The sequence below is a fragment of the Staurois parvus genome, unplaced genomic scaffold (assembly GCF_062004578.1).
Source record: "Staurois parvus isolate SC_StPar_1 unplaced genomic scaffold, SC_StPar_1.0 ptg000025l, whole genome shotgun sequence".
In the NCBI taxonomy this organism is placed as follows: Eukaryota; Metazoa; Chordata; class Amphibia; order Anura; family Ranidae; genus Staurois; species Staurois parvus.
Window position 1 is genome coordinate 5,524,165 of NW_028317821.1, and position 13,972 is coordinate 5,538,136.

A 13,972-nucleotide genomic window follows, 5' to 3' on the forward strand; every position below is an offset into this window, starting at 1 on the left:
TCCTTGGGCAGGAAAACCTTGGTCTGAAGAGTATCTAGAGGAAGACCCAACTACTCCAAGTAATATGACAGAATTAGAGATAACTTGTGGTCATCAATCCGCCCAAAGTCCTCCAGGGCAGACAAGGGCATTGAGGGCCTTGAGATCCAATAAGGGTTAGTGGTATTGGGTTTGGAATTGTAAACAGGTTTGAAGAGGCACAAAGTGAAAAACCAAGGAGTAAGCAGGTGAACTATTTTATAGCCAATGGGCCCTAATGTTCCACACCTAGGCAGCAGCTATGTTAGCCCCCTTAAAATGTGGAAAAAAGGCCAATAGGCATCCCCTCTACCATCCATAAAACTGGTGGTGACAAACTTTGAGGTGGTAGTGGACTTGTCCGTAGGTTTGGAGACCTTTTTCTGCCTTAGTCTTCTTCCTCAGGAACTCTTGTAAGTGTGGAATCTGGATTCAGATTTGGAAAAATAAATGAAAGGCAAAAAAAGGATAGACCTGTGACGCTGCTCTTTACTTTTGTATTTCTGAAATAAATGAGTACTCTTTTTTTTTTTTTTACACGTTTGTTCTGCTGACCAGTGCTATGAATTTGCACAGTGGCTAAATGGTTAGCACTTCTTCCTGGCAGTACTAGGGTCATTGGTTTGAATCCAAATCACGGCACCACCTGCCTGGAGTTTGCATGTTCACCCTGTGCCTATGTGGATTTCCTCCGGGTACTCCAGTTTCCTTCCACACTCCAAAGACATGCAGGTAGGTTCCTATCTAAATTGGTCTAGTATGGATATGCAAGAATGTGAGTTAGGGACCTTAGATTGTACACTCCTTGAGAGCTAGGGATTGATGTGAATGTACAATATACATGTAAAAGCTCTGTGTAAGTTGACGGTGCTATATAAGTAACTGTAATAAATCTGAACAGAAGAAAGATCTACTGTAACTAGGCTAGCATGCACTGGCATGTCACACAGGAAATTAAACGCAATGACCATCTCATTGGTACAAACTGACTGTTGAAACCAGCAGGTGCCAAATCTTTACTGCAAGATTTTGCCCAGTGAGTCAAATTGTGGGAATTGAGTGCAAAACCAGCATAGGTTGTAGGTCAGATTGCATCAAAGTATAAATTATATAAGTGAGTTGATTAGATTTTTTAGTAGCAGTGTTGTTGAAGGAGCATCCTCTATAGGGATGGTCAGAGTCCTAAAGCCTAAAACAGATCAGAAAATCATACAAAAAATACCGTTTTCGAAGCAATTATCTGATAATCTGATTGTTAGTACACAGCTTTCATCTGAAATTATTCGAAGAGACAAGCATGAAACGTTTTCTCATACAATACCAGATCGTGCAATTTTCGTTTAATCACTACAGTTTTTGTCCTGAAAAACCATACAAATACATTACATCACCTTCTAATTTTTATTCTGTCATACTGTTCTGTCAAGAATTTTTGTAACTTTAGTAACCTCTTCACTTTCGATATGAGACTAGCATGTAAAAAAAAAAAAAAAATAGGGCGATCATTCGTTCAATATATATATTGATATATATTCTGATTGTAGCTTTAAGGTTTATGGAAGCTGAAATTGTACACTGTGCTAGGGGAGGGATTTACAGCATCTTCTAACTTCAAGATGGAGCAAACCACCACAATCAGACTAGAAACAGGTTTCCTTTACTTTAGCAAAACTAGTGAGGATTGGAACTCATATAGTGGGGTTTCATTTTCCAGCCATGAAAGGGACTCAGCATCTGACAGTGAATCTTCCAGAGTTTTTCCCTAAGGAATCGTCTATAGCTGGCATCTCTGCACCAGAGGGAAGAAGACAATAGGCATTTTAGACCTATATGATTAAAAGGGGCAATGGGTTGTGTCAGGTGACAGAGGAGGAAAACAACACATAAATGGCCACCACCCCAGCTGGCTCTGATTGGAATCTATAGGAACACAGGTTGCACGATCTTTCCCTGTGCTTAACTCAGCTTTGCATATAGTTCTTCCTCTTCGTATCATGCATGGGAAGTGCTAAGGAAAAACTCCCTGCACGTGAAGAAGCCACAAGAGGAAGACAGAGCTTAGGTTGTGTGTGTGTGCAAGCCCAATTCCTGTGATTTCACCTAAGAGACTTTACTTGGCTATATCAAAAGAAAACATTGTTGTACCCACTGAACATTTTCCAGTCACTAGATATCCTCAGGCTGATGGCCAGCAATCAATTAACTCCCTTCCTCTAAACCTAGGTCACCCTGGACCCACCTCAGCCTGTGACTGGACAATGAAGTAGAAGTAGCACAGTGATGAGCTCATCTCTCGGTCACCCTGCTCTCTCTTTCTATAAGCATGCGTCTTGTCAGTACATGAACTAATTAGCATCTTGTTCTGATTCTTTCACAATTCAGCCCTGCTGTACAGCGACTGCAAGAGGCTGATACCAGATCAAATTCAGGCACTTGTATTAAAAATATATTTAATGATGTAATAAATACATAGATGCATTAATTTGTGTTTTTTTTTATCTGCCTAGAGTTCAGCTTTAAGGTGTTGAAAACGAGCAAGAAAGTGAAAGAAATACAGCTTGCATTCTCCTAATGTAAAGGCTAATTTCAGTTATAAAAAGCCAAAATGCTAATTAACTCAGAAAATGGAATACGGTATTCTTAACCATACTGCATTGTACGCTAACAAGCTCTGAGTAAACCTCCATTAAATGTGTAGCATTAAAAGACATAGTAGCAGTAAAAAAGAAACCGGTTCATTAGGGATTTGCTGGGAAAGCTAGACAGAGAACCAGTTTTGCATTGCTACTCGGAACTGCACATTTTACTGCAGAGTGACCTAGTTCTATATTTCACAGTATCTGCTTGTAGTATTAGTGATGCTATTTCATAACAATAGGTTCCTCTGCTGTCATTACTCAAGCAGATTTAAAATCCATACTTATTTTCGCACTGAATATAGAAAATACTAATCAAAACACTTAACAACAAATGTTTTTATTTTTATATATAGCTCTTTCGAATTTAAGGCCTGGTACCAATTCAGAGAAGCTAGTTACTATAATATTAACCCCTTGACGCCGATGACACACAAATATGCGGCCTCACGGAACTGGGCTTTTTTCCGTTGGGGCCTGCATATTTGCGTACTTGTCTTTGTGCTGGGAGCACGCCGCGGTGTCACTGAGAGCCCCGGGTCCCATTCTAACGACTCCCGGGTCACATGATTGCTGTGATAGCCTCTGATTGGCTATCACAGTGATCAGTCACTGTACAGTCCAGCCCCCTTGCTTTTTTTCTCTCTCTATGAATGGAGAAGAGAGATACATTGTATCTCTCTAACTCCTGGCATAGAGATAAAAAAAAAATGTTTGTAAAATAAATAAAAAAAAGATAAAGAAATATTAAAAAATAAAAGAAAAAATAATGAAAAATACCTAGATCAAGGTTTGATCTAGTTCAGTGCCAGGGTTAGTGTTTGGGTCAAGGTCAGGGTCAAAAGGTCAGGATTTTTAAAAAAATTGGTATCAGTGTCAATGTCAGTGTGTTTTAGGTAAAAAAAAAAAAAAAAAAAAAGACAAAAACAAAATGTGCACTATTGTTTCTGAGCTGTACTACGGGTACACATATACACATATACGGTATTGCTGCGATCGTCAAGAGCTGGAGAATTTATTTTCGGTTGTTCTTTGGTGGTAGGTTATGGTAGTAACAAAAAACACAAAGCTAAATAAAAAAAATTTTTTTTTTACTATTTTGGGCCAGTTTTCCTTTGATAATAAAAAAAAATCAGGAGCTATCCATTACCATTTACCACCAAATGAAAGCCCAATTTCTCCTGAAAAAAAATCAAGGTATGATCCACCTGGATGTACAAAGTAGTTGTGATGATATGTACGGTTTTACTAACACATGTCAATGTTGCAGAATTGTGCTTAGGCATTTAGATTTGTTTTACCCTTAGGCGTGAAGGGGTTAATATTCAATTAACTACATATTCAGACATAAAGGCACATAAGAGAATGGACTATTAAAAGCCCCAACAACATACTATTTGTAATTCATTTAAAGCAGGAGTGTCCAACCTGTGGCTCACAGACCGCATGTGGCCTAAGACAGCTATGAATGCGGCCCAACACAAAATCATAAACCCACTTAAAATGTTTTTTTTGGGGAACTTTTTCCTAAAAATGCATTTACACTTAGAGAACACGTGTCCGAAGAAAAGTTTGACAGTTTTTTTACTGATCTTCTATAAGTTTTATCTTCCCAAAGAAAAATCTCCCACTCTTCACAATCACGCCTTATTCACGTCATCAGTTTTCAGAAACCTATGTTTCTGAGCAACTATTTTCAAGGATGAAGCACAGGAAGGGTAAAATTAGAACCAAGTTTTCTAATGAGCACCTTGAGAATTCATTGGGAATTGCTACTACATCCACCAGACCAGATAATGAAGTGTTAATTGATCAACAACAGAGTCAATTATCGCACAAGTTTTATGTTGCCCTCTTTTAATGTCATAATAAAAAATATTACAAAGAACAAAATGAAGTTACATTATCTATTTCAGTGATATTTACCTTTGTCCGGCTTTTTCTGTGTTCATCAGCTATCCTTATTGTTAATGCATTTCATATGTGGCCCACAACAATTCATCTTCTTCCAATGTGACCCAGGAAAGTCAAAAGGTTGGACACCCCATATTTAAAGATTCATTAAAGCCTAACTCTCCACTTTTGTTTTTAAAAATAGCTTTTGCTTTACACTTCCTCTCCAGCTCTGTCCTCCACAGACTTACCCCTCTATGATGTAGAGCCTCTCCTGTTCCAGGTTAAATGATGCCCAATATCATCCAACCCATTTCCTGTCAGCCCAGGCTGTCATGGATACACCATCTGGGGGGGGGGGGGTACACTATTACCCTCTCCTGGGCTCAAAGGACCACTGCATGAACAGAGTTTAAATGTTATACGTAAGCTCTTCTCTGACTCAGAGTAAGTACAAATCACTGTCGGCACTGGACCCGTAATGACATGTTAATGTCTGGATGACTGCTGGTTGTATATAGGGATTTTTATTAAAAAAAAAAAAAAAAAAAAAGTGCTGGGGGCTTAAAAAGCCTAACTCTAGGATACACTTTTAATTGATGATAAAATCCTCTGGGAAGTGTTAAATAGAAAAGTAGCTCAGGCTGAAATACTTACTTCATTCCAGAGTTGTCCCATGTAGTACCTTTTCTTAGATACATGATGTCTTCAGGGTTGAATGACACCCAGTGGGTGACACAGTGCCCTATGCTCACAGTATACTAATGTAGAGAGCACTAATATCATCATGTCAAGGCCTCTCTCTGAATCAGTAAGAACCGCCCAGTTCAGAGAAAAGGCAAACATGAGAAAAGTACCCTTTGGTGTCACATGGCTGGCTTGAGGACTTCAAGAAAAGTAAGCAGAGGAAAAAAAGCAAAAATACATTAGAGGAAACCTTAAGGGGAAGGAGAGGAGTATGGCAGTGTGCAGCCCATTTAAAGTGCATCTAGAAACTCTTGTATGGCAGGCTAAAGATGTCCCAAAATTAAGATATGTGATTCACAAATACCATAAAAGTAAACAAATTGCTTTACCATCATTGACTAAGCTGAATTCTCATTCATTTGCTCTCTCAGACACAGTAGCTTAAGGTTGGGAAGTTTCACTAATAGAGGAAGTGCTGCCAATCCAAACAGCAGTGAGCAGGACTAGGTGTGGTCAGGCACTGAGTGACAAGCTGCAGGCATGTGATTCAGCAGTGATAATGCTGTTAGCCATGCCCCCTCCAATAGCCTCTCATCCCACTGTAGTGCAAACAAACACAGCATACACGAGAGTGGCAACTCTGCTTTGAACTCAGGTGCAGTGCAGCATTGTTGTCACCCCATCATAGAGAGTGCATTCGATGACAGGCTTAATAGGTATTTAAGAAACTTTGCAGGGCGAGTACAAGAAAATTGTAAGTGCGGATGCTGCATGACATTTTTATTTATATATTTTTATTAATTGCAAGACAAATTTTGCTTTACCCCCTTTACAATGTTACACATGTATGTGTCAGTATCTTGTTCTGGGTTGTGCTTCATTGTGCCCCCAGAACCATGACTGAGCTCATTGTCAGCTACTGAGAATCAGGGGCTGGTAGGTGCAGCTCCTAATCACATCAGCACTCTGCATTCAATCACAGCATAGGAAGATCAGGAAACCCTGCCTATCAGCTCTGGGCATCATGGCATGTTTAACCCCTTCACACCTAAGGGTAAAACAAATCTAAATGCCCAAGCACAATTTTGCAATGTTGACATGTGTTAGTAAAACCGTACATATCATCACAACTACTTTATACATCCAGGTGAATTATACCGTGGTTTTTTTTCAGGACAAATTGGGCTTTCATTTGGTGGTAAATGGTAATGGATATCTCCTGATTTTTTTTTTTTGTATTATCAAAGGAAATCTGGTCCAAAACAGTAAAAAAAGAAATCATTTTTTTATTTAGCTGTGTGTTTCTTGTTACTACCATAACTTACCACCAAAGAACAACCCAAAATAAATTCTCCAGCTCTTGAAGATCGTAGCGATATCATATATGTGTATGTTATTTGTTGTTTGTACCCGTTGTACAGCCCAGAAACAATAGTGCACATTTTGTTTTTGTCTCTTTTTTAACTTATAACACACTAACACCAATTTTTTTTTTAAATCCTGACCTTTTGACCTTGACCCAAACACTAACCTTGATCTAGGTATTTTTTCTTTATTTTTTTAATATTTATCTTTTTTTTTTTAACAAACATTTTTCTCTCTATGCCAGGAGTTAGAGAGATACAATGTATCTCTCTTCTCCATTTATAGAAAAAAAAAAACAAGGGGGCCGGGCTGTACAGTGACTGATCACTGTGATAGCCAATGAGAGGCTATCACAGCGATCATGTGACCCGGAATCGGGAGTCCCGGATCCCGATCGCTAGAACGGGGCCCGGGGCTCTCAGTGACACCGCGGTCTGTGGCATGCTCACAACACAAAGGCAGGTACACAAATATGCAGCCCCACGGAAAAAAAGCCCAGTTCCGTGAGACCGCAAATTTGTGTGACATCGGCGTCAAGGGGTTAAAGTGCCGGTTCAAAGGGCTTAAAGTAAGATAGGAATATTTTTGTTACTTACCTGCTGAATACAATTTTTATTTTATTGAAATTGCATTTTTTGTGCACTACAGCACGGGTGTCAAACTGGCGGCCCTCCAGCTGTTGCCAAACTACAAGTCCCATGAGGCATTGCAAGATTGACAGTTACAAGCATGACTCCCAACGCCAGAGGCATGATGGGATTTGTAGTTTCCCATTAGCTGGAGGGCTGCCAGTTTGACACTCTTGCACTAGAGTGTTCAGTTAACTAAATTGCTATGTTGTCAGGACATGGATGACCCAACATCTGACAATGGAAATATAGTTTGTTTGTCTACAGGTTCCAGTATCTGTCTATTCACTGCACTCTTAAAATCTTAGAAAATATGAATATATAATAAGTATAAAATAATAAAAAGATATGTATTTCCTCAGTTACTACATTTATAGTATGAACATACAGATATACAGTATATTCCTTCAAACAAATCAGAAATGAAGATAATAAGAAAAAGGCATGTTACTTAACCCTGGGTTTAATACTTCTTTTAAAAGGATGCTTGCAGTTTAATCCAGTCATTCTTCTTCTTCTTATTATTATTATTATGTTGAATTGAAAATGGAAACAATGAAGAATCACAAACCCTGTAGTTTTTCATTCCCTTCTCACTGACTACAATGTAAAAGATAGACACCAACAGGAACACACATTTTTAGAGGAGAAAGGAAACCACAAATGAAAAAAACTTTAGTGTTAGTATTCACGTGGACAGATGTAAAGACCTGCTGTTGCAGTTTCCTTCCTACTTTTAGATTTCGTTCAGACCTTTGCATGAAAAGCTGTAAGTCACAAAGGTCTGCTGTTTTCAAATGCTGCTTACATTCAATGGTAAGCATCCTAGGAAGATCTTTACAACTGCATCCTATCAGGGGCGGACTGACAACTCATGGGGCGCCCGGGCAATAGGGGATCATGGGGCCCCTGTGTCCTTGGCCAAACTCAAAAAAGCCTATGAAAAAGGTACCAGGGCATCTCATGGAGGTCTCTACTGACCCCGGGCCCTCGGGCAGTGCCCGAGTTTCCAAATGGTCAGTCCGCCCCTGCATCCTACTGGAAGCACATCCAAACAGTTGTATCCAGCAGTACGGGAGTGAAAAGCCAAATGACATTCACCACCAGGACTGCAAAAAGCTTGATTCCCAAACAGAAGCTGGAAAGCTATGCTTAACTCTAGATATTAATGGCTGTCACACAATTCTATTCATCCCAACTGCAAGGGACATTGCACATCTGCATTCAACCTCAAATCAGCAGACCAAATATGCATCGGTTGCATTTTTCCATCTGCTAAATGGAGGACCTGTGCTATCATGTGGTGTGCCCAGTAGTAACTTTTCATAAATATTTATATATACAGTTGCGTGTTGTTAAAGGGAAAGCTGTACAGGTATGAAGATCAGCCCTGTATTGGGGTTTCTTGAAAGGTTTTTGTCTGAGCTGGTATCACCTTCCCCCTGCTGGACATGTTACTATATAGCAATTCATGATGCATAAAGCCAAGCAAGGCTTCAATGGAAATAAGAAAATATATATTTAGACTGCTTCAGCAGAGAACTGGAATCATTTTTGTCACTTTAAGAATACTAAAAGATGATGACAAGCATGAAATTAAGTTACCCAGAGGCAGGGCCATTCTCATAGTGCTGAAACTCCTCCTCCTCCCTCCTTCCATTCTCTGCCTTTAACCAGGGAGACAGCCTATTACAACGATAGGCTAATAGGAATGTGTGAGGGTGGAGTATAGCAGCAAGCTCTAACACTGCCAACAAGGGTCAGGGGTCTGATCAATCAGAATATCCCCAACACAATACTGAAACTGTTGCGGATATGTGCAAGCACCTCTGAATGCTTCTAATTTATTTCAGCATTCTTAGGGCTTGTGTTGATGGATTTTTGTTTGCTTCAAGCAGGTTTAGCATTTCTGTACAATTCTATGGGAAGGGGAAATCTGCTTGAAGCCGATCAAATGCAAGTCGGAAAGAGGTTAACTGCAGATTGCACCTGTCAGTGGATTCGAACAATCTCAGAAGCATCTCAAACGGATGTCATCAAACAAGGCCAAAAGCCTGTTAATGCAGGCCCTTAAAGTAACAGTTATTTATACTGGAAATAAGGTAAGAATAAAATTGATATGCCTGTTCTCAAATCCCAATAGCTTGTACAAGTATATAATCCATCAGGTGTTAAAGTGGTGTGACCACGTTAACACTAGAAATTCTGGATGAACACTCTGCTATATACCCATTTTAGCAACATTTGCACTGAAAAAAATGGATTTTTCGCTAACACATACTGCAATACATCTTTAAACTGGCCAACTGTCAAAATAATCCCTCTATGGCCAATCTCTAAGGGGCAAATAGACACAAGTTGGAGGAATGCTACAGGTTCAGGTCTGGCCAGTAAACTGCAATGCAATAGAAATAAAATATACAGTGGGGAAAATAATTATTTGATCCCCCACAGATTTTGTAAGTTTTGTAAGGCCTAACTGTGTACCACATGAGTACATAGCCAGTCTGTGGGAGCCAGAATTATTGTTGGTTGGAAGGGGATCAAATACTTATTTTACTCATTGAACTGCAACTCAATATATAACATTTGTATCGTGTTTTTTCTGGATCTTTGGTTGATATTCTGTCTCTATCATTTAAAATGCACCTATGATAAAAATTATACACCCTTCATTTCTTTGTAAGTAGGCAAAATTTACAAACTCTGCAGGGGATCAAATAATTATTTTCCCAAATGTACCTGTATATGTACAATACATGTATATGCCAGGCATGTATATGTACATGTATTTAGTATTGCACCTGATGTATTATATACATTTACAAGCTATTGGGATTTGAGAACAGGTATATCTTATTTCTATTACATTGCAGGTAAGTGACCAGACCTGAACCTGTAGCTCTCCACCAACTTGTGTCTATTTGCTCCATATTGGTACTACAGTATATCCACTGTAGAGCAGGTTAGGGACTGATCATAGAGGAATTACTTTGACGCAGTTGGCCAGCTTAACCTCTTCACGCCGACAGTACGCAAATATGCAGCCTCTCGGCAGCTGGGCCTTGACGCAGAGTGGCAGCATATTTGAGTACCATTTGTAAACAAACATGTGCTGAGAGCACGCACCCTGCGTCCCATTGAAAGGTCCTGATCTCGTCTTGCTATCGGGACCTTTCCGATCATGTAACTGCCATGACAGCCAATCACGGCAGTCACATGACCCTAAACCCCAGCGTGAAGGTGTTAAACATGTTGCAATATGAACTAAAAAAAACCTGTGCTTTCATTGCAAAGGTTTCTAGAATGGGTATTTAGCAGTGTGCACAGGGTATATTCAGACTTTCTAGGTATTTATACTTGGTGCAGCTGTCCTGAAAAGACAAAGCAAAAAAAACTATTTACAATAAAAAACAAACATGGATGTCTTCTTAAAACATTTTTATTAATTCAAGATAATAAGGTACTAAAAAAAGAGACCCTAAGACTTGCATAGAAAATGTATGACTTCCAATTACAATGATGTGATATTTTTGTTTCCAGTAAGTAACTTTCTGAAAATATCACATAAAAGTTATCAATGCACCATCATTTTCTGTGATTATTTGTAATAAAACATAATACACACCCTGTACTGTACAAAATGTACAAAAAGATAGTGCTTAGAATGACAATGAAGGATTTCCCTTATGACACTTGGAGATTGGGCAGAGAAGTGATTGCCCAAAGATGAACAGCTTTTCTAAAGTAATCTAAAAATTAGAAATGATAAAGAATACAAATACAGTAACTAAAGAATGTATTCCATTCTGATCTAACTCTTAACAAGCAATTTACATTATTTGGTATTGCACCTTCAATTGTACCTCTTCCATTTTAACACATAAAATACCATAAAGCGACCCTTCCAAATCAAAGGCTTTGTTAGTTTGGCATAATTGGTGGATAATACAGTTCAAAATTCATGACAATTACCAAAAGGTTTATTGGAATTGTTGGAAAATTGGCAACTACTGACCCACCATGCTGTGATCACAGAGAGGCACCTGGTCATGCTATCATAGTTTAGTAGAGGTCCTCTTGTATGATAGCCATGTTTTTTTCTTCTGCTGATACACCTTATAAATATCTGATAATTGGCTGTCAAAATGTGCTAGCAATAGCAATATCAAACACACAGCTACATGTATGCATTTACCAGTGACCATGGCTGAACTGGCTAAGCTTGCTGAAGGGAGTCTCAAGCTTTCATAGGCTCACTAAGGGGTGTACATTCTAATACCAATCTGGTTTTGGTGAATTTACAAAAAGCAGAAATACAAAGTCGGCTCAGCCCACATGGCCTATTTAAATAGTGAGTCTTCAGAGATAGATCAAGTTCAGAGACAATACCATGGCTCTGAACCTGGAAAGCACTTTGCGGCTTAATCAGTACATACAGTTCTGAAAAGCAGAGCCCACTGCCCAAAAGGTCATACTTCAGGATTGCTTTGCATGTCAAGTCCAGCATGGTACAGGTATAGTACCCCAAAGTCAGGCTTAACATAGACTTGTTCCAGCTCCTCTGTTGAATTAATTTGAAATAAATTTAAAAACAAATCACCATATAAAAGGTCCAAAGAAGGGGTTAAGGCCCATGAATTCAAGTGCAGAGATCTGATAAATCATGTCCATGAAAGATATACAAACCTGAACCAGCTGAACTATCAGTTTTAGATCAACTGCCCCTTTAAATTAAGCAATTCATTTTTGATAGAAAGACAAGGTCTACTGTACATTTGGAAAAGAGCAAAACTATTTTTGAAAACAAAGTGCTGCAAGTTTGAACAGTACATGTCGTTGTTGGTACAATTATTGCCGAGATCAACATTTCTGAAATATATCAGAATTATTGGTGCAAATACATTTGATACACAAGGATTTACACCAAGAGATACTTGACAAATACAATCAATCATTCTGGAATTATTTTTGGAGTTACCCCCACATATTTTCAATTTGTCAAAGAAATAATATTCATTTAACACCTGGGAACATGTACAACTGTCCAGTAAAAATATCAAGGATCAGAATACAGCTCCCAGATGTAATTCACAGCTTACATAATAGAGGTATGTAAAACATTTTGGTGTGCTGTGTGTAACACATGCACATTTAAACTGGTAAACATATCTCAAGATATCAGGTAGCTACAGCCCAAGTTACCCAATTTGTATTGTGTTTTTGTTGCTGCTTCCAGATAACAAAAAGTACAGTAGCCTAAGGATAACACAAGGAAAATGGTACAATTAACATTTTGTGTTATTCTGTTCTGCCTACCACAGAGTGGCAATTAAAATAAAAAAAATGTACTTGAGAGCTGTGCTAAGCTGAGCTCTGTACAGGATCCCTGGAGGTTTGCTCTCAGTTTGCTTTCTGCTCTACCAGGTAGATTATCAAAAGAACATAATGGAACAGCATATTTAATACATGTGGCGTCATTGTCACTCCACTAACTGAAGCACATACAGAATTCCAAGATTGTCAATGGTTACAAAAGTTCTAAAAGAAGAACATGGGAGAATTGACTTTAAGTTTGTGCCATTTGTGTAGAAGGTCTGTTTGCAGGCTCCGGAGTCCACATCCCACCACTGTAAGAAAAAAAAAAATACAATTAGCAATCAAAGCGATATATATATATATATATATACATATATATACATACACACACACACGCATATATATATATATATATGTACACATACACACACACAATAACATTTCACATATTCAGGTATTTATTCAACAAAAATATCAACATATACAATCATGTACTTTTGAATAGATGAATATACCATTAGCATCACAAGCTGATATTGTCCCTCTTAGCAAAAATTACTACTTTTAGGTGTTTTACCCACAAGTCTCTGACATCTCGGTTGACACTGCTGCAAATTCCTTCAGTTGCAAAGTGTTTGTAGGTTTCCTTGCATGAACTACCAGTTTCAAATCCCCCACAACATTTTAATGTTCAAATCTGGGCTCTGACTAGAACAGTCCATAACCCACCATTACTTCTTTTTGAGCTTTTCTTTAGTGGAATTTCTAGTATGCTTCAGATCATTAGCACTTTCCAACAATTTCTTGTTAAAATATGAGTTTCGGAAAGATGGTCTCACATTCTCATGAAAGTGCACTTTGATACACATGCTGGTTATATTTGTGCATTTGTTTATGTTGAAGCATGCACTTTAACACTAACTGATGTATGTGTTACCTGCAAATCCCACAATGAAATTTTGGGATTTCTGGAGACTTCTTTTGACATCAATTCATTCACTCTTCTCTAAAATTGCTGGACTGGACAAATTAAATCTATGCCACTTATACATTATTTTTCTTACAGCGAAATGATAAATTGCAAATGTTTAGCAATCTTTTTAAATCCCTTGCCAAAGGTAGGGATGCACCGATGCCATTTTTGTACAGAGAGTACGAGTACCATTATTATTTTTTTGTACTTGCAAATGCCAATTACAGATCCCTGCCAGCAACTGTTTTGCTTACACTTCAGCTGTCAGCTGGGGAACCCTGCTGACAGCTGAATGAGTGATCGGTTGTTAAGGACATGGCGGCCTTGCTCCTTAACCACTTCAGCTCTCACACCTGTTCACCCCTTATGGACCAGAGTAATTTTTATATTTCTGCTATGGACCTGTTTAAGATAACGTAATACATATAGTTTTTTTTATAAAATATATAAAA

At 38.5% G+C, this 13,972-nt stretch overlaps 1 protein-coding gene across 2 annotated transcripts in view; it reads right to left on the bottom strand.

The window, feature by feature from the left end:
• Positions 1 to 10,654: 10,654 nt before the first annotated feature.
• APAF1 (apoptotic peptidase activating factor 1) overlaps positions 10,655 to 13,972 on the bottom strand; it is a 137,957-nt gene continuing 134,639 nt past the window's right edge. For both annotated transcript variants that reach the window (XM_089694103.1, XM_089694111.1), the window contains exon 27: positions 10,655 to 12,858. In XM_089694103.1, the coding sequence (XP_089550229.1) occupies positions 12,712 to 12,858 (147 nt within the window). In that variant the 3' untranslated portion in view covers positions 10,655 to 12,711. The remainder of the gene's footprint in view (positions 12,859 to 13,972) is intronic.